The sequence below is a fragment of the Rattus rattus genome, chromosome 7 (genome assembly GCF_011064425.1).
Source record: "Rattus rattus isolate New Zealand chromosome 7, Rrattus_CSIRO_v1, whole genome shotgun sequence".
Classification (NCBI taxonomy): domain Eukaryota; kingdom Metazoa; phylum Chordata; class Mammalia; order Rodentia; family Muridae; genus Rattus; species Rattus rattus.
In genome coordinates this window covers 121,164,565-121,189,519 of record NC_046160.1, presented here as the reverse complement: position 1 = coordinate 121,189,519, position 24,955 = coordinate 121,164,565, and the positions used below count along the sequence as shown (strand labels likewise).

Genomic DNA, 24,955 nt, shown 5'->3' with positions numbered 1-24,955 from the left:
AGAACTCCCTTAGAGAAACACAGGAAAACATAAATAAACAAGTAGAAGCCTAAAGAGAGGGATCACAAAAATCCCTGAAGGAATTCCAGGAAAACATAATCAAACAGGTGAAGGAGTTAAAAATGGAAATAGAAACAATAAAGAAAGGAAGGGAAACAACGCTGAATATAGAAAACCAAAGGAATAGAAAGGAGCCATAGATACGAGCATCACAAACAGAATACAAGAGATAGAAGAGAGAATCTCAGGAGAAGAAGATTCCATAGAAATCATTGACACAACTTTCAAAGATAATGTAAAACGGAAAAAGCTACTGGCCCAAAACATACAGGAAATCCAGGACTCAATGAGAAGACCAAACCTAAGGATAATAGGTATAGAAAGAGTGAAGACTCCCAGCTCAAAGGACCAGTAAATATCTTCAACAAAATCATAGAAGAAAGCTTCCTAACCTAAAGAAAAGACATAAACATACAAGTAGGCAACAGAACTCCAAATAGATTGGACCAGAAAAGAAACTCCTCCCGCAACATAATAATAAAAACAGCAAATGCAACAACTAAACAAAGAAGAATAAAAGCAGTAAGGGAAAATGGTCAAGTTACATATAAAGGCAGAGCTATCAGAATCACACTAGACTTCTCGCCGGAGACTATGAAAGCCAGAAGATCCTGGACAGATGTCATACAGACCCTAAGAGAACACAAATGCCAGCCCAGGTTACTATAACCTGCAAAACTCTCAATTAACATAGATGGAGAAACCAAGATATTCCATGACAAAAACAAATTAACACAATATCTTTCTACAAATCCAGAGCTACAAAGGATAATAAATGGTAAAGCCCAACATAAGGAGGCAAGCTACACCCTAGAAAAAGCAAGAAACTAATCGTCTTCACAACAAAACAAAGAGAAGAAAAGCACACAAACATAATCTCACATCCAAATATGAATATACCAGGAAGCAATAATCACTATTCCTTAATATCTCTCGACATCAATGGTCTCAACTCCCCAATAAAAAGACATAGATTAACAAACTGGATATGCAATGAGGACCCTGCATTCTGCTGCCTACAGGAAATACACCTCAGAGACAAAGACAGACACTACCTCAGAGTGAAAGGCTGGAAAACAACATTCCAAGCAAATGGTCTGAAGAAGCAAGCTGGAGTAGCCATTCTAATACTGAATAAAATCGATTTTCAACTAAAAGTCATCAAAAAAGATAAGGAAGGTTACTTCATATTCATCAAAGGAAAAATCCACCAAGATGATCTCTCAATCCTAAATATCTGTGCTCCAAATACAAGGGCACCTACATAAAAGAAACCTTACTAAAGCTCAAAGCACATATTGCACCTCACACAATAATAGTAGGAGATTTCTACACCCCACTCTCATCAATGGACAGATCATGGAAAAAGAAATTAAACAGAGACATAAACAGACTCAGAGAAATCATGAACCAAATGGACTTAAGAGGTATTTATATAACATTATATCCTAAAACAAAATGTTATACCATCGTCTAACCACCTCATGGTTCTTTCTCCAAAATTGGCCATATAATTGGTCATAAAACAGGCCTCAACAAATACAGAAAGATAGAAATAATTCCATGCGTCCTGTCAGACCACCACGGACTAAAGCTGGTCTTCAATAATAATAAGGGAAGAACGCCCACATATAAATGGAAGTTGAAAATGATGTACTCAATGATACCCTGGTCAAGGAAGAAATAAAGAAAGAAATTAAAGACTTCTTAGAATTTAATGAAAATGAAGGTACAACATACCCAAAAATATGGGAAAAAATGAAAGCTGTGCTAAGAGGAAAACTCATAGCTCTGAGTGCCTGCAGAAAGAAACAGGAGAAAGCATATATCAGCAGCTTGACAGCACACCTAAAGGCTCTAGAACAAAAAGAAGCAAATACACCCAAATACACCCAGGAGGAGTAGAAGGCAGGAAATAATCAAACTCAGAGCTGAAATCAACCAAGTAGAAACAAAAAGGACCATAGAAAGAATCAACAGAACCAAAAGTTGGTTCTTTGAGAAAATCAACAAGATAGATAAACCCTTAGCCAGACTAACAAGAGGACACAGAGTGTGTGTCCAAATTAACGAAATCAGAAATGAAAAGGGAGACATAACTGCAGAATTAGAGGAAATTCAAAGAATCATCAGATCTTATTACAAAAACCTATATTCAACAAAACTTAAAAATCTGCAGGAAATGGACAATTTCCTAGGAAGATACCAGGTACCGAAGTTAAATCAGGAACGGATAAACCATTTAAACAACCCCATAACTCCTAACGAAATAGAAGCAGTCATTAAAGGTCTCCCAACCAAAGAGAGCCAAGGTCCAGAAAGGTTCAGTGCACAATTCTATCAGACCTTCATAGAAGACCTCATACCAATACTATCCAAACTATTCCACATTTTGAAACAGATGGAGCGCTACCGAACTCCTTCTGTGAAGCCACAATTACTCTTATACCTAAACCATACAAAGACCCAATAAAGAAAGAGAACTTCAGACCAATTTCCCTTATGAATATCGATGCAAAAATACTCAATAAAATTCTGGCAAACCGAATCCAAGAGCACGTGAAAATGATCTATCACCATGATCAAGGGGGCTTCATCCCAGGCATGCAGGGAGGGTTCAATATATGGAAAACCATCAACGTGATTCACTATATAAACAAACTGAAAGAACAAAACCACATGATCATTTCATTAGATGCTGAGAAAGCATTTGACAAAATTCAACATCCCTTCATGATAAAAGTCCTGGAAAGAATAGCAATTGAAGGCCCATACCAAAATATAGTAAAAGCCTTATACAGCAAACCGGTAGCTAACATTAAACTAAATGGAGAGAAACTTGAAGCAATCCCACTAAAATCGGGACTAGACAAAGCTGCCCACTCTCTCCCTACTTATTCAATATAGTTCTTGAAGTTCTAGCCAGAGCAATCAGACAACAAAAGGAGATCAACGGAATACAGAGTGGAAAATAAGAAGTCAAAATATCACTATTTGCAGATGATATGATAGTATATTTAAGCGATCCCAAAAGTTCCACCAGAGAACTATTAAACCTGTAAACAACTTCAGCAAATTGGCTGGGTATAAAATTAACTCAAATAAGTAAGTAGCCTTCTACGAAAAAGAGAAACAAGCCGAGAAATAAATTAGTGAAACGACACCCTTCATAATAGTCCCAAATAATATCAAATACCTCGGTGTGACTTTAACCAAGCAAGTAAAAGATCTGTATGATAAGAACTTCAAGCCCCTGAAGAAAGAAATTGAAGAAGAACTCAGAAGATTGAAAGATCTCCCATGCTCATGGATTGGCAGGATTAATATAGTAAAAATGGCCATTTACCAAAAGCGATCTACAGATTCAATGCAATCCCCATCAAAATACCAATCCAATTCTTTGGAGGCTAGACAGAACATTTTGCAAATTCATCTGGAATAAAAAAAATCCCAGGATAGCTAAAACTATCCTCAACAATAAAAGGACTTCTGGGGGAATCACTATCCCTGAACTCAAGCAATATTGCAGAGCAATAGTGATAAAAACTGCATGGTATTGGTACAGAGACCGACAGATAGACCAGTGGAATAGAATTAAAGGCCCAGACATGAACCCACACACCTATGGTCACTTGATTTTTGACAGAGGAGCTTAAACCATCCAATGGAAAAAAGATAGCATTTTCAGCAAATGGTGCTGGTTCAACAGGAGGTCAACATGTAGAAGAATGCAGATCGATCCATGCTTATTACACTGTACAAAGCTTAAGTCCAAGTGGATCAAGGACCTCTGCATCAAACCAGATGCACTCAAACTAATAGAAGAAAAACTAGGGAAGCATCTGGAACACATGGGCACTGGAAAAAATTTCCTGAATAAAACACCAATGGCCTGTGCTCTAAGATCAAGAATCGACAAATGGGATCTCATAAAACTGCAAAGCTTCTGTAAGGCAAAGGACACTGTTGTTAGGACAAAATGGAAACCAACAGATTGGGAAAAGATCTTTACCAGTCCGACAACAGATAGAGGGCTTATATACAAAATATACAAAGAACTCAAGAAGTTAGACTGCAGGGAGACAAATAACCCTATTAAAAATGGGGTTCAGAGCTAAACAGAAAATTCACAGCTGAGGAAAGCCATATGGCTGAGAAACACCTAAAGAAATGTTCAACATCTTTAGTCATAGGGAAATGCAAATCAAAACAACCCTGGGATTTCACCTCACACCAGTGAGAATGGCTAAGATCAAAAACTCACATGACAGCAAATGCTTGCGAGGATGAGGAGAAAAAGCAACACTCCTCCATTGCTGGTGGGATTGCAAACTGGTACAACCATTCTGCAAATCAGTCTGGAGGTTCCTCAGAAAATTGGACATTGAACTATGTGAGGACCCAGCTATACCTCTCTTGGGCATATACCCAAAAGTCTCCAACATATAACAAAGACATATGCTCCAATATGTTCATAGCAGCCTTATTTATAATAGCCAGAACCTTGAAAGAACCCCGATGCCCTTCAACAAAGGAATGGATACAGAAAATGTGGTATATCTACACAGTGGATTATTATTCACCTATCAAATACAATGACTTTATGAAATTCATAGGCAAATGGATGAAACTGGAAAATATCATCCTGAATGAGGTAAACCAGTCACAGAAAAACACACATGGTATGCACTCATTTATAAGTGGCTAGTAGCCTAAATGCTTGAATTAGCCTAGATGCACAGAACACATGAAACTAAAGAAGGATGACCAAAATGTGAATGCTTCACTCCTTCTTTAAAAGGGGAACAAGAAACCCTTGCCAGGCAATAGGGTGGCAAAGTTTAGAACAGAGGCAGAAGGTACACCCATTCAGAGCCTGCCCCACAAGTGGCCCATACATTTACAGCCACCCAATTAGATAAGATGGATGAAGCAAAGAAGTGCAGGCTGACAGGAATCGGATGTAGATCTCTCTCCTGAGAGACACAGCCAGAATACAGCAAATTCATAGGCGAATTCCAGCAGCAAATCACTGAACTGAGAATAGGACCCCCGTTGAAGGAATCAGAGAAAGGTCTGGAAGAGCTTGAAGGGGCTCGAGACCTCATATGAACAACAATGCCAACCAACCAGAGCTTCCAGGGACTAAGCCACTACCTAAAGACTATACATGGACTGACCCTGGGCTCCAACCTCATAGGTAGCAATGAACAGCCTAGTAAGAGCACCAGTGGAAGGGTAATGCCTTGGTTCTGCCAAGACTGAACCCCCAGTGAATGTAATTGTTGGGAGGAGGTTGATAATGGGGGGAGGATGGGGAGGGCATGCCCATATTGGAGGGGAGAGGTAGGTGTTAGGGGGATGTTGGCCCAGAAACCGGGAAGCAGAATAATAATTGAAATGTAAATAAGAAATACTCAAGTTAATAAAGATAAAAAATAAATGTAATTGTTACAAAAACAAAAGAATAAAATTAATCACAATTAACAAAAAATTAAATAAATTTAAGGATAACTTTTTATACAATACGTTGTGATCATAATTTTTGCTTTCTTCATCCCTTCCCAAATCCTTCCTCTCCCCAAACTTGCTCAATTACTTAACCTACACTCTTTTATAAATATTCAAGGGATTAGTTTCATGGCATTCATTCATATTGACAAAGAGAGATTTAAAAATCTGTAATGGTCAGTACATTTTCAGTTATAAAAATCATTATAATGTATATATTTGTGTTATAGATTACAATTCTTATTAGTAGGTACAAGGTGTAATAATAAAATCTAAGGTTGATGTTAACTCAGGTGTATGGCACCTGCTCCTAGAATGAGTATCTGAATTGACCTTCAGCACTTAGCTGAGAAGCTGGTGGGATGGTTTATCACATGATCTGGACTCTTGTGATCCATCTCACTTTGTTTCATCTCAAACACTTTATATCTGTACTTCCTAACCTAGGGACAGCTATTCCCTCTCATGCCATGAGATCAACTCATTTAAGTCTATGGATATGAAAAATAGCCTGATCTCTTGGATGAAACAGAGGCCTCATCTTTAACATAGAGTAGTGATTTTTCTAAAGTTATATTTATCAATTAAAATGAGAGATGCATTTTTGCAACATTACCATTTGAATTAAGGTCTTACCAATGCTACACAAGAGCTCTACCATTAGCCTAACTCCCAGTACTGAATGAGGAATCAAACAGAGGGCACTTTGTCCTGCAGACTGATGTGTGTTTGAGCAGCTCTGTGTTTAGGGTTTACCATCTCTGGTTTCTTTTGCTTCTTCTGGAACTGATGCTGGTCACATCATGGAATCACCTCTGACCTGTGTGATGATCTCCATTTTGTTCATGTCAGAGCACATCTTATAGTTAAAATCAAGTATAATGGAGCTGTGAAAATATCCATGGTTCAAGTTCTTGTTAAACAAGGAACATTGCATGGGATCTTATCTTTGAACTTAGTTCTCTATGCCTACACAAAGAGTTGGGTGTGGCAGCCAACCAGTTATCCAATCCATGACGTGTGAGGACAGAGCAATCACAGGAGCTTGCTGTCCCACTATCCTAGTCAGTGTGTGATTTTTCAGGCTCAGTGATAGAACTTGTCTTAAAATATATGGTGCAGATGGACAGAGTGTGCACAAATACCCATACACACATACACACTGAGGGGGAAAGGGAGGCTCTAAAAAAAAGGCAGTATAATGAATTAATATGAAAATGTATACCACAGTTGAAAAATGCATATTTCAATAAGATTTTAGATACTTCCAGGAATACTGCACAGTGTATGTGTAGAGTGAATCCAGAAACAAAGGAGTCCATTCTTTAATGCCTGTCTGAACTTCGAACTTTCTGTAACTCAGAGTTCGGCTGTGTGGTTTGCCCAGGAGTTATCTGTATTTTGATGGTAATTCTGCTGTAAGGAGGATGGCTGCCTAGTCTCTATTCAGGACTCAGGTGACCTCATCAGAACATTCTCCCCACTTAATTTGTAAAATAAACACGAGAGTCAGTGATTGGGCAGGGGCAGGGAAGCAGGAGAGGAGGGAGAGAGGAGTTCTGAGAAGGAGGAAAGATGGAGCTGAAGCACATAGCATAAAGAAACCGCAAGTTATGAGGGATTTCACAGCTCGGGAATAGGATAGTGTAGTGGGAGATCTTCCCAGTCTAGGCATGAGCTAGTATTCATAGTAATCAAGTTGTATTTTCTTTGCATGGACATATTCAGATTGGGGAGGTTACAGCAACACTCGACGTGCTCTCGGAGGCTCCTGCCCATCCTGAGCTCCCTGCAGGGAGGTCTGTTTCTAGATTCTCAGTGACATTCACTCACTATGTCTCTCACACAATAATACATGGCCATGTCATCAAATCTCAGACTGCTAATTTCCAGATACAAGGTGTTCTTGGCAGTGCTTCTTGGGGATAGTGTCCCTTCAAGGTTTCTGGCATAGTTGATGCAAGTACTAGTACTATTAATGTATGTTTCACATCCCAGCCCTTTCCTGGACCTTGGAGGACCCAGGCCATGTCATGTGGGGCAGTGGACTGTGTCACAAGACAGAAAACCTGGTAACGTTGAGTGAATTCAGGAACTCCAGCAATTATCATAATTGAGGATTGTAAGCATTAAAACATATACCTGTCTAGGTCCCTGTCTTAGAACAGATGACCTCTACACCCCAAGGAGAGGAATGAGACAATCAGTCACATCGGGACAATATCTGACGTCCTTCCACATGATGATGCATCATCCATAACATCTAATACAAAGCCTCCAGGAAACATCTGCTTTAAGATCCCAATCTACACCAAAGGCTTAAAAGATCTTCTCTACAAGGAAGAAAGTATACTGGTCATTTCACCAAAGATTGTTTGAGAGTGTTTGTCTTATCGAACTGTACCACTCCAGGGAAGACTATTGTCTCCTGAAGCTTTTGTTGCTAGAAGTTGCTCAAGCCTACTGCAGCCACTTCCTGCTCAGTGAAGTTGGCCTTGGCTCTTAGCTGCCCACTGCATCTTGCTGCCTGACAGTGGCGGCTGCATTAGAGCCACTCTTTGGCTGCTGTATCTGAGCCAGAGCTCTTCAGATCCCTGCTGATCACATCAGGTATGCAGACAGCCAATTGCAGTCCCCAAAGGTGAAACCAGATGTAGCACAGTAGAGGTTGAGGGTCTTTTTTTGTTCACTAAGCCTCCCCATACTCCTCTGACTGCAATTTACACTACCTGCAAACACACAGAACGCTGGTCAGAAAACTGTCATGAAAAGCAATTTTTGCCTTTTTCCTGACAATACAATACAAAATCTCATCTCCGTCAAGTACATTTAAATAACCATAAAATAAATACAAGGAAAATCAAGCAGAGCACCATGTACACAGAGAATAATCTGTGTTCAATGCTGATCAGGGAATGTCAAGAGATGGTTACCTAGGCCTGGGCCTCTCTCCTCAAGCAGCGTTAGGGCAGGGCTGGTTTTCATGGACTCAGGGAAGTGATATTTACCTGTCTTCTTGCTCTTTCTATTGCAAGTTCTACAGTTGGATGGTTGGCAGGACACACTGCTCAGAGAAGATATAAAATATCAAATAAAATGATGACAGTTACAGAATTTAACACAGTACCGCAGTTTCATAGTCACATTTTCTTTGTTAAGCATACAACACACTGCATTTCCTTTTCTCTTGTGCATGTTCATAGAACTTAATTTAATATATATTCTATCTCCTTAGTATGAAAAAGGTTTTGTCTTGTCTGGACAAGAACAATAATCATTCCCTGGTGTCTAATGCTTTCCTACTCTCTCAGGGATCTAATGTTTCAGGGTGGTATGACCACAGAACCTACTTTTCTTTTATGGTGACACCAAGCATATGACCAGAATGCCATTGACAAGTATGTTATATTTAGATTCTAAATGCCACACCTGACTTCTGATGAGGAAAACCAACTCAGAATGAACCAATCGTCATTTACATCATGTTTCTTGGACAATAGCATAAAAGAAAATCCTTAGAAACCTGAGGGAAGGAGAGTAGATTAATGTGTTAAACACAAAAAATTATCTGTTCTATTAAATTCTTGGTGAACTATACAAACCAACCTGTAACAAGTACAGAGAAAGAACTAAGAAATGTTACTCTTTGGGTGGAATAGGACCTGTGTAGAACTTTCTGAAGCTCAGTAAGTATTACTATTTACATTGACCTCATGTCTCAATTCTGGAGCCTCACACACATTTTTATTACTGACACCACAAGCTGGGTCTGTGTTGGGTCCGTGTCATATGATATTTGTGATATTTATGGAGAGACACAAAGTCATCTTCTTCATGGTCACAGGCCCTGTTTGTTTCCCATGTTGACTCTATCTTGAAGACCACATAGTGTACTGTGAAGGGAATGTTACAGACTCTCTATTTCCACACTCTCATGTGTTCCTTATTTTTTGGGGATCTGAACCAGGGTCCTCAAACAGATTCTTGTCTTCCTTACGTGATGTTCTGCCTTTTGTTCAAGCCACAGTTTATCCTACATTGAAAGTCATCTTTAATGGGAGTATAGGTATAATTTTGTGCTTTAAGTTCTTACCACACCAGCAGGAAGATTTGTGTTTAGTCTCCATAACTACAAAATAGTTCAGTTTGGCAGGTAGCCAATCAGAAAGCCTACTTCTCAGATGTGAAGACTGTGTGATATTGGGACTCCGTAACCAAGCAGTCTAGCTATATACTGTAATCCATGTCTAGTGATGAAATACAAGCTTAGTGATGGACTTTATTTCAATGTTATTGTGTGGATGGAGAGAAAAAGACATTTCAACATCTCAACACACACACACACACACACACACACACACACACACACACAGAGAGAGAGAGAGAGAGAGAGAGAGAGAGAGAGAGAGAGAGAGAGAGAGAAGCATCAGAAATACATGAACAGAGCCTTGAAGAGACAGAGAGGAAAACAGAGACAAAGAAACTAAATAACATATAAATAAATGAATACAATGAATACAAAGCACATATTAAACAGGGTAACAAAAAAATCAAATAAACATTTGTCTACTACAAGGGTTATTACAAGATCACTTGGAGAGAGAATCCTTGTAGAGAGGCAAACTTAGACACTAAGGAGTCCCAGCCTTACTTTGTTCCAGGTCTTTCTACATAAACTAACACTCAGTAACTGGATGCTTTCTGTGCTCCTTGTGCCCCCTGCTGGTCACTAATATCCTGCAAGAGGTTTGTGTTTAAGCTCACAGTAACATTCACTCACTGTGTCTCTTGTACAGTAATAAGTGGCCGTGTCCTCAGATCTCAGACTGTCCATTTGCAGGTATAGGGTGCTTTTTGCATTATCTCTGGAGATAGTGAATCGGCCCTTCACGGAGTCTGGATAGTAAGTGTTACCACCACCAGTATTAATGGATGCGACCCACTCCAGACCCTTCTTTGGAGCCTGGCAGACCCAGGCCATGGCATAGTTACTGAAAGTGAATCCTGAGGCTGCACAGGAGAGTTTCAGGGACCTTCCAGGCTGCACTAAGCCTCCCCCAGACTCCACCAGCTGCACCTCACACTGGACACCTGCAAACAGAGAATACTGGTTAGAAAACCATCACTAACACAACAAAACAAAATAAACTTTCTTATTCTCATGTGCACACAACAGAGATAATCACATTTTATCAATTACCTTTTATGAAAAGGACAAGGAAAGCCAAGCTGAGCCTGATGTCCATGGTGAGGATCTGTGCAGTGCTGCAGTACTGATTGCTGAGTGGAGAACCTCAGAGTCCAGGACTGGGCTCCTCCGTCAGAGCTGCAGGGTCAGGACAGGCTGGTTTTCATGGGCATAGAGAAGAATTATTTGCATATCTTACTGCTAAAACATGCTATGGCATTACACCTGAGCTGAAAACAGTGCTCTTAGCAGATATATGATATTAAGGATATGGATGTCAGTTGCAGAGTTTGACTAAGTGTTGTGGTTTCATATTCAAATTTTTTTTCTAAAGATTCACCATATTACATTTAGTTTTCTTTTGTCCTTGTGCACAGAAGTTTTGTTTTCATAGTCAGGATTCTTTAGTATAAATATGTAACTAAACAGCACCATACATACTTGTGTTTCTACATATGTGCTCAGTCTTTTCCAATACCTGAGCAGGACATGGCTTCTCCCAACTGTGATTTTTGGAAACAGTTACTCTTGTAAGGTAGCAGAACTTGTTTTTGTGACAAGAACACTGGGTTTTTTCTGAAAGTTACTTCTTCATGATAGAATACTGTTCTTAGACTTTATATATATATATTTGTAAAATAGACATTGTGGAGACTGTCTAAGACTCAAAATTGGCCATGTAGACAGATGTATATTTGCAGCAAACTCACTAATTTTTCATTCTGAAGTTATTAATTTATTCATTTAAAGTCCCCCCTCCAACATTTTCTCTCTGCATCTGTATACCAGTTAATGTGTGACTGTTTTATATTGTATTATATTAGTTTTTATTTTCTCCAGTTAGCATACTCCATATACCTGTGGCTTTTAATTATCTTTTAGGGTGCCTTTTTCATATTTAATCAGTTCTCTTGTTTCAGTCCTCCCAATTCGGTTCCGCATACCACACTTCAATTTTGCTTTCATATCACCAATATTCCCTTGTCCTTGGTCATCCATGTCCTATGCATAAGATGTGTCCCTTTCTTAGGTTTCTAGTTCCAAATGCTACAAAATGTAATTCACAACTGCAGGCACCCAAAGAATGTTTTGAATATGAAACAGGCTGTTTTTGTCTTCTCAAGGCTTTGTTTTATTGTTTGAGGTAAATTTTACAGTCACACTTGAATTCCTCCAAGGCTAAGAGGACATGAATTAGGAGGACGTAGAGAAAATGAAACATGTGAAACTTTGGGTTGAGTACTGTGAAATAATGTCTTGTGAACAGGACCTGCCTATCAATCCATGCACTGATGATGACTGTTTTCTGTGTAAGCCCCACCTGAAACCAAGCCAATCATAACCTAATATAGACTTTGTAAGTATTTTCCAGGTCTTCTGTCTTAGTGAGGCACTGCTTTATATAGATATTTCATGGAGAAGAGCACAATGTGGTCATTGGTCGATTTTCTATGCTGCAATGCTTGCCTTTACACACATGCACATATGGGCAGCATTTTTGGGAGAAAAATGCCATGATGTTGAGAGTGGTTGAGTTGAGATATGCTGTTGGCAAAGATATGGGGATGTTGAAGGGGAAAATAGGATAGAGACATAAACATATTAAACTTATACACGTGGAGTATACAATTCTTCAAAATTTAGAAAAAAGGTGCCTACTAGATGGCTGAATTGTCTAAAGACAATAAATCCCCAAAGAAAATTTTAAGATATATGCTGCAAAATATAAGGTTGGATAGGTAAGGCAACCCTCAGTAAAGGCAATGTTAAAGAAGGTTTTCTTTTTTCTTTTTTAAATTTTATTACACCACATTTCAAGGAACAGTTTGAAACCATGATAATAGAACCAACATTGCAGTTGCACATATACAAACAAAGAGAGAGAGAGAGAGAGAGAGAGAGAGAGAGAGAGAGAGAGAGAGAGAGAGAGAGAGAGAGTGTCTGGAAAAAGAGGTACAGAGACCTGAGGTTGTATATGGTTTTTGTGAACATGCCAAGGAACAATAATGAACCAGTGTAAGAGGTGTAGGTAGTAGTTGGGTTCATTTCTTGTTTTGGAGAACAGGATAGGAACCAGGAGGAGGTGCCAATTTACCTCTTGGATTTTCTCACCCCAAGGGGCAAGTGAAGGGTCCCTGAATGGTGAAAACATAACTACAGATACTCTAAACAGAGAAGGGTTGTGAAATAAGGTACAGAATATTGGGGTGTGGTATGTGCAGCTTTGGCATGTGTGGCTGTGGTACGTGGGGCTGTGTGAGAACCTTAGAGAAAAAGTGCTGGGAGCTAAAGACCAAGGTCTTTTATTTTGTGTTTCCTGGATTAGTGGGATAAGTAGAGGACCTTTGACAATGTCTGTATGTGATCTGGATTCCTAAATGAATGGGGACCAGGAACAGAAATAGAAGACACTGAGCAGACATTGAATGAAGATTTCGGGAACCACTATTGGTACAGCTACTGAAGAGGATCCAGGGCATTCACTGGGTTTTAAAGGGCTATAGGACAATTGTAGGATTTCTGTTGGGGAAGATAACAACAACCATAACTGTTTTTCTCAAGTGCATGTGTTAAAATCTTTTAATTATTAAAGGTTGTAGGATACAAAGACGTTACATACCATGTATTCCCAAACCTTGAAGACACAGGCCTTCTGAAATCAAAGGTATGAGGCAATAAATCTTGAGTTTAGAAAACAAAGAAACAAGAAAGTTTTTCTTCCATTAGAAAAATACATTCAACCTCTATCCTAGGTCAGGGGAAAATGTCAGGAGAACTCATCCTGACATATAATAAATAAATAAAGATTGTCAGTATCTTTTCTGCATACAGAGTCACATGATCACATATGGAAATATTGACAGGAACTTCAGCCTAATGGTTTTTTTTTATTTTTTTATTTTTCATTTTTTTTATGGGGCTGAGGACCGAACCCAGGGCCTTGCACTTGGTAGGCAAGTGCTCTACCACTGAGCTAAATCCTCAACCCCTTGACAGGAACTTCAGGAAAGCAATGAATGTTTTTCTCTCTTGCAGTATAGTGGTTTCCTCACGTTTGCCCACATGTAAACTCATAAAATAAAACCAATAAAATACATGCTAGTAAATAGACATCCTTGAATTCACATAGTACCTCATTAAATAATCTTTAACAATCTGACTGAGGTAACTTCTGTCCCTCAAGGACTAGTTCTATGACAATATCACATAGGAAGAGGACCATAGGTATAGGTGAGATACAAGCACCATTCAGTGAGAGTGTCTTTCTTTGACTTCACACCTCATGCCTCTTGACAGAGATTCTAGCAGTGAGACACAGTGCGACTGAGAGATCAAGAAATGATCTTTGAAATGCAAAAATATATTTCAAATGAAAATATTACTACCTGTCATCAGTGTACAACCATACAGGAGATTTCTAGGTCACATGATTGCATGTTTTCACTCCCACCTGAATTGGAGAGTCTTCTTCTTGCTCCAAGTCCTTGTCAGCATGTGCTATCACTTTGGGATTTGGTCTTAGTAATTTGCCTGTGTATAAATGGAATCTTAGCTAGAGCCCCTGAAATTTAATGATTTTTCTGCATATGAAAGAAAGAGGTAGTGTTTGCCATTTCAAGCTTTTGTCAAATTGTTTGATACAACATTTTCCATAGAGAGGAGATTTTTTGTTTAGGCTCATACTGAAGTCCACTCAGTGTTTCTCTGGCAAAGAGATAGATGGCTGTGTCCTAAGTTTAAACTTTGTTCAGTTTCAAGTAAAACTTGACTATTTGTTGTTTCCCTGATGATGCTGATTCAGGATTTGAGATCTGAATTATATAATGTGATTTCATTACTTCACATTGCTAGCATCCACTGCAGACCTTTCCTAGAGGCTGGATGGCCCAGTTTACATCTTTGATGGTTAATGAGAAGTCAGAGATAGGGCAGTTGAGAGACAGGCTCTGTGAGGGATGTAGCAAGTCGGGTCCTGACTACTTCAGTTGAATCTCTACAGGGCACCCAGGGTTGTATAACATCACCAGCAGTCATACATGTCAAAGGGGTCAATCATGTTTTCCTCTCCTGAAAGCCTGAAACACAACTTGGAAAAGTCAGCAGGTACAGGAGCTGCAAGAGAGTAAAACATCTTTTCAAATGGAACCCCCAAACTGATCTGAGGAAAAATAAAACTAAGGCAGGCTGATTATGTGCCTGTGTACTGGAGGCTCTCCACAGAGATTTCCAGCCATGCCAGATGGAAGGGTTCAAGCACAGGTGAAATTTCCTGAGCAAGGAAGGGGAACAGCCTATTTGGACTCTGTGGTCTCTGCTGCTGCTGTCTCCACTGCTACTGTAGCTGCTGTTGTTCCAAGATGCTGCACTGGACACTGTAGTGCAGGGGAGCTCCTGCCGGCATTTTAGGAGAGAAATTCTCTTTCTTGGTGGTGATGTTACAACTCTTATGACAGAATCTCTCAAAAGACAAAGTAATTCTCACACAGTTTATTTTTTCTGGATAGGATCTTTGTGTACCTTTCCGGGGTGGACTGGGGTCTGACAGTGGGTACTTCTGATTGGCTTGGTCTGAGATGTTTGTGGTGTCTCATTTACCTGGGGAAGTGCTTGGAGGTATTGCCTCTAAGTGACTGACTGCTCCAAATATCCCTATGGGGAGGGGGATGTGGAAGGATGCAGGTAAGTGAAGGGGGCCTGGTTCTAGGAACAAGGAAAGCTCCTACCATCCGTAGCTGCTAACCTTAACTCAACCTTAGCAGATTTTCTCTCAGTGCCCACAGCCATGCAGTAGATCATAGCTCAGACAGTGTAGAATGAGAAGACTAGTCAATCAGAAGAAAAGGATAATCTCAATAATAATATGTATGGATGTTGGCCACATTTAATAGCCATGTATTATGTTCCTTATGTATGGAAAGAAGATACTGTCAGTTAGTATTAAAAATGCTAATTGTATCATCTCTAAATTTTGGACATGTACTTGAAAACTTTATGTTAGAGAAGAAGAAGGCAATTGTTTTCAAATATCATTTAAGTAAACAGTACAAATGTTACTAAAACTGAAGTCATAGGAGAAACAATACATTACCAAATCTCACTGGCTTTTCTCATCCACAGTGTTTTACTGAGTTTCTTCAAAACATCAACTTAATAATTTGTTCTTATTTTACACTGCTAGATTATAGAACCACTTAGTGATTCTTCTATTGTGTGAAGAAACAAGAAGTTTAATAGAATATGACACTGAAGATCATGTTCTAGAGAATTTCCATGGCTGGAAGAAGAGTCATATCTTTAACCCTAAAAGCCATGCTTAGACATCATAGGGCAGAGCTTCCTAGATTCTGAAGTGATCCTGGAAAGAACTTGTTGATCCTCTGCGCCCCCTGCTGGTCCTAAGAATCCCTGTAGGAAGTTTTTGTGCAAGTTCACACTGGACTTCCCTCACTGTGTGTTTGGCACAGTAGTAAGTGCCTGTGTCATCAGTTTGCAGACTGTTCATTTTTAAGAAAACTTGGTTCTTGGAGGTGTCCCTGCTGATGCTCAGTCTGGATTTGAGAGCTGAATTATATGCTGTGCTTCCATCACTCCACATTCTTCCCATCCACTCCAGACCCTTTCCTGGAGGCTGGCGAACCCAGTGTACACTATTGCTGGTTAATGAGAATCCAGAGACAGTGCAGGTGAGGGACAGGGTCTGTGAGGGCTGCACCAGGCCAGGTCCTGACTCCTTCAGCTGTACCTGGGACAGGGCACCTGGGGACAAGCAACATCACCATTAGTCATTCATCCTATAGATTAAGTGCCTGAGTCCCTCTCCTGAAACTCTGAAACACTTACAGCTTGGAAATGTCACCAGGCAGAGCAACAGCACCAGGACAGCCATGCTGTGAAGGAGGCTCTAGTGAGAAGGAGATGTGGCTCCTCAGCTAGGCCTGGGCTTTCAGTCTGAGCCTGAGGGCTGCTTTGCATTGAGGGAGGATCCTGAAAATATAAAAGGAAGTGCAGGGCAGAATTTCTAGTTTCCTCTCCATGTGCTTGAGATTACCTTTGTGCTTAGAAAAAATGGAGCTAAAAACTCAGGAATTTTTCCCTGTTAATGTTTGGATTTCCAATTCTAAATAAAAGACAGAAAGTATTAGTCACATTGTGCAGGCCTTGGAAGCAATGAAAGGGGCAGGGAGATGGGTAGGTTTATGGGTGAATCCTTTTTCGTACAGTACAAGTAAAACTGGTTACTTTATCTTCAATGCAATCGTATATTATTGTAAGTTGCAGTAGAGGATGTAGGATGTATTTGGGGTTTGTTTTTTCCCTCAGGAATTCTTTCCCTTGGATTCATTTCTTTCTTTTTATTTTAGATTTTTATATTTCATTATTGCCTTCAGAACAGCATTAATGACACCTGCTTCACCAGGTGGTTTGAGAATAAAGATACAAAACCACAGACTTTAAATAGTCTTTTATTGTGATTGCTTTTCAAGTTATCTTCACATAAGTTGACAACGATAAATATCGGTATGATAAGTACGTATTATTTGATTTTTTAGTATAAAAATATAGAAGTGATGATTATTTAATTGTGTGCAAAAACTGTATGATTATTACCTGACAAATAGTCATCAAATTGTTTTCCAACTATATATTTATACTTTTTGATATATGAGGTATCAAATGTTTTAAAAAAGAAAACACTTTCTGTGGACCATTCTTAGTCTTATCACTTCTGAAGAAGAAGAAATAATTTTTAAGAAAGCAGTTCACAAAATTTAGTCCATTTTGTTTCAAAGGTTTATCTGAGAGTAGATCCAAGTGACTGATGTGTGTTTATGTCATTTGGCTGAGTGTCTTAGCCTTCCTCTTTAGGGACACTGTAGTTGGGACCTAGTCTTTGTATCTCTTAATTTACGTCAGTTTTTCTGTATCAATGTACATTTATATATCTCTGTTTGTCTCTTGTTTCAGCTTGTAGCACATAAACATGTTCTAAACATGATTATCCATTGGTGAATGTAGGGAACATTAACTGTTCATAACAACTCATAAAAATCAGTAGCATGACACCAGCTTGTTATGTTAACTGAAGTGAAAGTTAATCCAGAGATCATTGAGTGATGAGACAAAGTGGAGCAGAGGGCAGGCATGAAAATGAGGAATCTTGTGCCTTGGGGTGTTGATCAGCATAGAGAGTATGAGACTGGACAGCTTCTCCTCATGCCTTGGTAATGGAAACACCAGGGAAGAGAAGTACAGAGCTATCACAATCTCTTAGCTAGGACTCCAAGAATGTGGATCTATTACTTGGCCTTGGAGTCCCCACATTTTGTTTTTCTTATTTCTCTGTGCATAATCTTTGTACTGTGAGCAGCTGTGGTGCAGACCAGTCCCATTAGGGAGAAAGTCATCCATTTAATGGTCATTAACAGTATCAGTGATGTGTTCCTCTTGTTCTGATACTCTGAGTGTTAGGAGGATATTTTTCAGACATTATTCTCAGTAGATCTCATCTTGGGTTTGTCTGATAGTTTCATTGTGGTTACAAAAGTTGGGAAAGGAGGATCATAGAAATAAATGCACCTTTCTATACTATATTGGAGAATGTGATGTAAGTCCACGTATTTATGTGTTTTTGTCTTTGGTTACTTCAGAGATAATCTGTGTCCCTATTCTGTCCCACAATGCTGCTTTCCATAAATCTACCTACAATAAAGTTACTAGGAAAAAGTCGTTAGCAAAAGCCTGAGTTCATTATAAAGCCACACACTATTTGTAATCGTCTTAAATTTCAGAGTTGGATCCTTGCTGATGTCTTCCTTTAGTCACATGTTTACATCGATAATCATTTATTTGGTTATGTTGCTAGGACAATACCAGACTGTTTTTGTTTTTGTGGTGACTAGGATTTTATCAATCCAATACAAACTATAGTCATCAGCAAACAAGGAACCTCAATTGAAAAAACAAAACAAAACAAACAAACAACAACAACAACAACAACAACAAAACAACCAACCTATCCATCAGACTGGTCTACAGGCAAGTCTGTGGAGGTATTCTTATAAATGACAATAAGGGAAATCCCAGGCAGATGTGGTTGGTGCCACTGTGGTACTGTGTTCCTGAGTTGTCTTAGAAAGGATGTAGAACCACCATGGAGACACAGTTGTTCAGATGAGTTTCTTCACGGTGTCTCATTCAGTTCTCACTTTCAAGTTCTTTCCTTGACTTCATGTTCTAATTTTCCTCTGTGATATTTCATAAGAATAAAGATGGCAGAAACTCTTTCCTTCCCCCGTTGCTTCTGATCATAATGTTCTATGCCAATATCACATAGGAAGAGGAAGATAGGCATGTGTGAGCTACAAGCAACATTCAGTGAGAGTGTCTTCCTATGACTTCACACCTCATGCCTCCTGACAGAGATTCCTGACAGAGAGACAGTGCAACTGTGAGATCAAGACATCAACCCTGACATGTAAAAATTTATTTCAAATGAAAATGTCACTACCTGCCATCAGTGTACAAATATACAGGAGATTTCTGGGTCATGTGATCGCTATTTCTAAATCCATGGGATCCTGCATATTAAATGCCAAAGTTGAACAGGATCATGCTCATGTTCATAGGGAACAGGGGCCCCTTTCTCTCCAAGCAGGCAACTCTTCTTTTCATTAATTTTTTTGAAATGTTCTCATATCATTGGTTATCAGAAGTGTTTCATTTAGAATTTAAATTCCATTTCTGTTGTAATTGGAGATGTTGACTTTATGAAACCTCTTTTGTCCACATTTACTGACTAAAAGGAAGGATCCCAGTTATTTACAGGAGGAAAGAAAGCAGAAAGTTGTATGCCCAAGAAAATATTATGTCTGTCTTCTGCTTTTTGTAGTCTATGTTTTATCCTGGAGATTCACATCTCAGAAAAGGGATAAAAATCAGTTTTTCTTTAAAAGAAAAATATGACAACTGTTGGCAGTTTGTCTAAGCTCTGCCATAGAGTTACCTGATAACGGCCAGGTATGCCTGAATCACTGTAAAAGGGGCTGCTTGCCCACTCTGCTCTCTCTTGCTGTTGACTTCTTCCTCCCACTCTGTCCTTCTAATCCACCCCATTTTCTCGTCGCTTAGCACCCTCCTTTCCAGTGCTCAAGGCCATCCTTTACTCCTCCATTCTTCTACTCTCTCTGTGTGTCTCTGTTTCTGTGTCTCTGTGTCTGTCTGTCTGTCTGTCTGTCTCTCTCTGTCTCTCTCTCTGTCTCTCTGTCTCTCTGTCTCTCTCTCTGTCTCTCTCTCTCTCTCTCTCTCTCTCTCTCTCTCTCTCTCTCTCTCTGACTTTTTGTTTCTACTACCCTCTTTTAGTACCCACCCCATGCCCTGAATTAATTCTATTCTATACTATGCCTTATTTGGCTGTCCCTCAGAGGGAAAGAATGCCTCAGTATTTGCCTGAGGTGTTACCCCCTTACCCTATACGTTACCATTCATCCACCAAAACATATTCCTTCTCTCACCCTTTATCTTTTATAAACACAACTACTGTGTTAGAGTACTTTCAGTTTTTCAAATAAAATATAATCACATGACATATTTAAGAGAAGAGAATTTTGAGGGCATCTCCATTCTATTGGCTCTTCTATTCTACTACAGACAAGCATCGCTGTCTGCATTATTTATTTGATTGTTTACTTGCTTATTTATTTATTTTCACTTTACATCTCAATCACAGCCCCCCTTTTCCCCTCTTCCAAGTCTTGCTTTAGAAATCTCTCCACACATGGTCATTCCCCCTTCTCCTCTGATAAGGGGAGTCACCCTGGGATACTACCCCAACATAGAGTGCCTTATCTCTGCAGGACTTGACACATCTTCTCCTCCCTAGGCTCAACAAGGCAGTTCGGGTGTGGGGAAAGGAATCCAATGATAGAGAATAGAGACCATAACAGTGACTCTTCCACTTGTTAGGGGACCCACATGAGGACCAAACTGTGCATTTGCTACAGATATTTAGAGGGTCTAGGTCTGTCTCCTGCTTGCTCTGTTGTTGGTTGCCCAGTCTGTTTGGCCTTGCATCTGCCTCAATATCCAGCTGGAGGAAGCCTCTCAGGAAACAATTTTGTAATCTTAATGGAAAGAGAATTTTTATGGGTTAATGAAGTCTCCATCCTTCCTTTTGAAGTCCTGTCATGATACAAGAGGTGGCCACTTCAGTCACTATATCCTGGCTGGTAGGAATCTCAGCTGGGGTTACCATCATAGACTTCCCATGTGATCTTCTGTCCTAGGGCTCTAGTTAGGAAAAAAAAGATGCCCCCAACACCACTGTGCATATTTTAATTCTCATTCTCAGCCATCTCTTGCCTCTATCTTCCTAAAACTGATTGGCATCCTCTGTCCCCTCCTCCTCTATTCTCTCTACCCAGTTCCCTCTCTCTGTCTACCTCCACGGAGTATTTAATTTCCCATTCTTAGTGAGATTCATGCATCATCCCTTGGGACTAACTTACTATCCAGTTATTTGTGCTTTTGGATTGTGGTGTGATTGTCCTGCACATTATGACTAGTGTATACTTATAAGTGAGTACATACCATATATGCTTTATGGTTCTGTGTTACCTTATTCAGCACTATATTTTCAAGTTCCAATAATTTGCCTGCAAATTTCACGATGTCTTTGTTTTTAATAGGAATAGTATTCCACTATCTAGATTTTTCACATTTCCTATCCATTTTTCAGTGGAGGGACACCTATGCTGTTTCAAGTTTCTGGCTATTATGAATAAAGTTGCTATGAACATTCTTGAGCAAGTGTCCCTGTGGTATAGTGGGTAGTTTTGGGGTATATGCCCAGGGATGTTATAGCTCGGTATTGAGTTATAATTATTCCCAGATTTTGTAAAACAATCAAATGTAATTTGAGAGAGGTTGTACTAGTTTTCACTACCACCTGAAATGGAGAGTCTTCTTCTTGCTCCAAGTCCTTGTCAGCATGTGCTATGACTTTGGGTTTTGGTCTAGTAATTTGCCTGCGTGTAAATGGAATCTTAGCTGGAGCCCCTGAAATTTAATGATTTTTCTGCATATGAAAGAAAGAGGTAGTGTTTGCCATTTCAAGCTTTTGTCAAATTGTTTGATACAACATTTTTCATAGAGAGGAATATTGTTTAGGTTCATACTGAATTTCTCTCAGTGTTTCTCTGGCAAAGAGATAGATGGCTGTGTCCTAAGTTCGAACTTTGTTCAGTTTCAAGAAAACATGACTTTTTGATATATCCCTGGTGACTCTGATTCAGGTTTTGAGAACTGAATTATATAATGTGATTTCATTACTTCATATTGCTAGCATCCACTGCAGACCCTTTCCTAGAGGCTGGAGGACCCAGTTTACATCATTGATGGTTAATGAGAAGTCAGAGAGAGGGCAGTTGAGAGACAGGCTCTCTGAGGGTTGCAGCAGGTCAGGTCCTGACTACTTCAGTTGAATCTCTACAGGGCACCCATATCGTATAACATCACCAGCAGTCATACATGTCATAGGAGTCAAGCATGTCTTTCCTCTACTGAAAGCCTGAAACACTTACAACTTGGAAAAATCACCAGGTGTAGTAGCTTCACGGGAACAAAACATCTTGTCAAATGGAAACCCCAAACTGATCTGAAGCAAAATAAAACTAAGTCAGGCTGATTGTGGGCCTGTGTACTGGAGGCTCTCCACAGAGATTTCCAGCCAGGCAGATGGGAGGGTTCAAACAAAGGGAAACTGCATGAGCAGGGGGGGGAACAGCCTCCTTGGGCTCCATGCCTCTGCTGCTGCTGCTCTCCACTGCGTCTGTAGCTGCTGTTTTCCAAGATGCTGCACTGGGTTGCAGGGAGCTCCTGGCAGTGTTTTGAGAGAAGTTCTCTTCCCTTGGTGGTGATGTTACAGCTCTTATGACAGAATCTCTCAGAAGACAAAGTAATTCTCACACACCTTTTATTCTTTCTGGATGGATCTCTGTATAAATTTCTGGGGTGGGATTGGGGTCTGACAGTGGGTGCTTCTGATTGGCTTTGTCTGAGAGGTTTGGGGATGTCTCATCTACATGGGGAAGGGCTTGAGTGTTGTCTCTAAGTGACTGATGGCCACAAAACTCTCTGGGGGTGGGGGTGGTGGTGTGGGTGTGGCTGGGAAAGGCTATGGTTTAGTGACAGGGAACTGATGCTAGGAGCAAAAAAAGCTCCTACCATCCCTTCAGGATCTCTGGGGTTTCTAGCCTTAACTCAACCTTACAAGATTTTCTCTCATTGCCCACAGCCAGATCCAGTAGATGGGGTAGATCATAGTCAATTAGATGGACAGTGTAGAATGAGAAGACTAGTCAATTAGAAGAAAAGGATTATTTCAAAAATAATATGTATGGATGTTTTCATCATTAAATTATGGACATGTATTTGTTAATAGCCATGTATTATGTGTTTTATATATGAAGAAACAAAGAAGATACTGATGAGTTAGCTTTTTTATAAAAATGCTAATTTTATATTATTAGATTATCATTAAATTTATTGGACATGAAATTTTGAAAACTGTTATGTTAGAGAAAGGAATCTTTTTTTTTTTGCAATTTTTTTCAAACTTATCATTTAAGAAAAAAGTAGAAACATCCCCTAAAACTGCAGTCATGAGAAAAACAATACATTACCAAAAATCTCACTGTGGTTCCTTCAACCACAGTGTTTCCACTGAGTTTTCTTCTGGATAAATGGTCATTAACTCAATAATTTGTTCTTATTTTATATGGGGTCTCAATTATAGAACCAGTCCTTTATTGATTCTTTCTATTGTTGAAGAAACAAGAAGTTTAATAGAATATGACACTGAAAATGATGTTCTAGAGAATACATTCCATGTCAACCTGGAAGAAGAGTCCATCTTGTCTTTTAACACTAAAAACCCATGCTCAAACAGCATAGACCAGAATTTCCTAGATTCTGAAGTGATCTTTGAAAGGACTTGTTGATCCTCATTGCCCTCTGCTGGTCCTGAGAATCCCCGTAGGGAAGATTTTGTGCAAGTTCACACTGGGCCACTCTCACTGTGTCTTTGGCACAGAAGTAGATGGCTGTGTCATCAGTTTGCAGACTGTTCATTTTTAAGAAATGTTGGCTCTTGGCGGTGTCCCTGCTGATGCTCAGTCGGGATTTGAGACCTGAATTATAATGTGTGCTTCCACCACTCGCTATTGCTCCAATCCACTCCAGCCCTTTTCCTAGAGTCTGTCGAATCCAGTGTACATCATAGCTGGTAAGTGAGAACCCAGAGACAGTGCAGGTGAGGGACAGGGTCTGTGAGGGCTGCACCAGGCCAGGTCCTGACTCCTTCAGCTGCACCTGGGACAGGACACCTGGGGACAAGCAACATCACCATTAGTCATTCATCCTATAGATTAAGTGCCTGAGTCCCTCTCCTGAAACTCTGAAACACTTACAGCTTGGAAATGTCACCAGGCAGAGCAACAGCACCAGGACAGCCATGCTGTGATGGAGGCTCTAGTGAGAAGGAGATGTGGCTCCTCAGCTAGGCCTGGGCTTTCATTCTGAGCCTGAGGGCTACTTTGCATTGGGGGAGGATCCTGAGAATATAAAAGGAAGTGCAGGGCAGCATTTCTAGTTTCCTCTCCATGTGCCTGAGAGTACCTTTGTGCTTAGAAAAAAAAATGGAGCTGAAAATTCAGGAACTTTTCCCTAGTAATGTTTGGATTTCCAATTCCAATTTTAAAAAAAAGAAATTAGTCACATTGCACAAAGAAAAAAAAGGGAGGGAGGGGATATAGGAGGTTTATCTAGGTGAATCTTTATTCATGCACTACAAGTAGAACAGGTTACCTTATCTTCAATGCAATTGTATATCATTGTAAATTGCACTAGAGGATGTAGGATGGAATTGGTGATTGTCTTTTCCCAGAATTTTTTTCTCTTGGATTAGTTTTTATTATTTTTTTAGCTTTTTATATTTCATTATTCCCTTCAGAACAGCATTAGTGGCACCTCTTTAAACCGGGTTGTTTGGGAATGAGGAGGCAAAACCACAGACGTTAAATAGCCCTGTATTGCAATTGATTTTCAAGTTATCTGCACAGAAATTGACAACCACAAATATCAGTAGTATAAGTACATAGTATTTGCATTTATTTTAGTATAAAATGTAGAAGTGAGGAT

The 24,955-nt window shown here is 39.6% G+C and overlaps 3 gene segments (V, D, J or C); all 3 read right to left on the bottom strand.

Moving 5' to 3' along the window:
• Positions 1-10,300: 10,300 nt before the first annotated feature.
• LOC116906204 lies at positions 10,301-10,848 on the bottom strand. The segment is given in 2 exon segments: positions 10,301-10,662; positions 10,772-10,848. Coding segments are annotated over 2 exon segments (408 nt in total).
• A 5,249-nt stretch (positions 10,849-16,097) lies between these two features.
• On the bottom strand, positions 16,098-16,646 carry LOC116906202. The segment is given in 2 exon segments: positions 16,098-16,516; positions 16,601-16,646. Coding segments are annotated over 2 exon segments (465 nt in total).
• A 7,037-nt stretch (positions 16,647-23,683) lies between these two features.
• Positions 23,684-24,274, bottom strand: LOC116906201. The segment is given in 2 exon segments: positions 23,684-24,141; positions 24,226-24,274. Coding segments are annotated over 2 exon segments (504 nt in total).
• Positions 24,275-24,955: the final 681 nt, after the last annotated feature.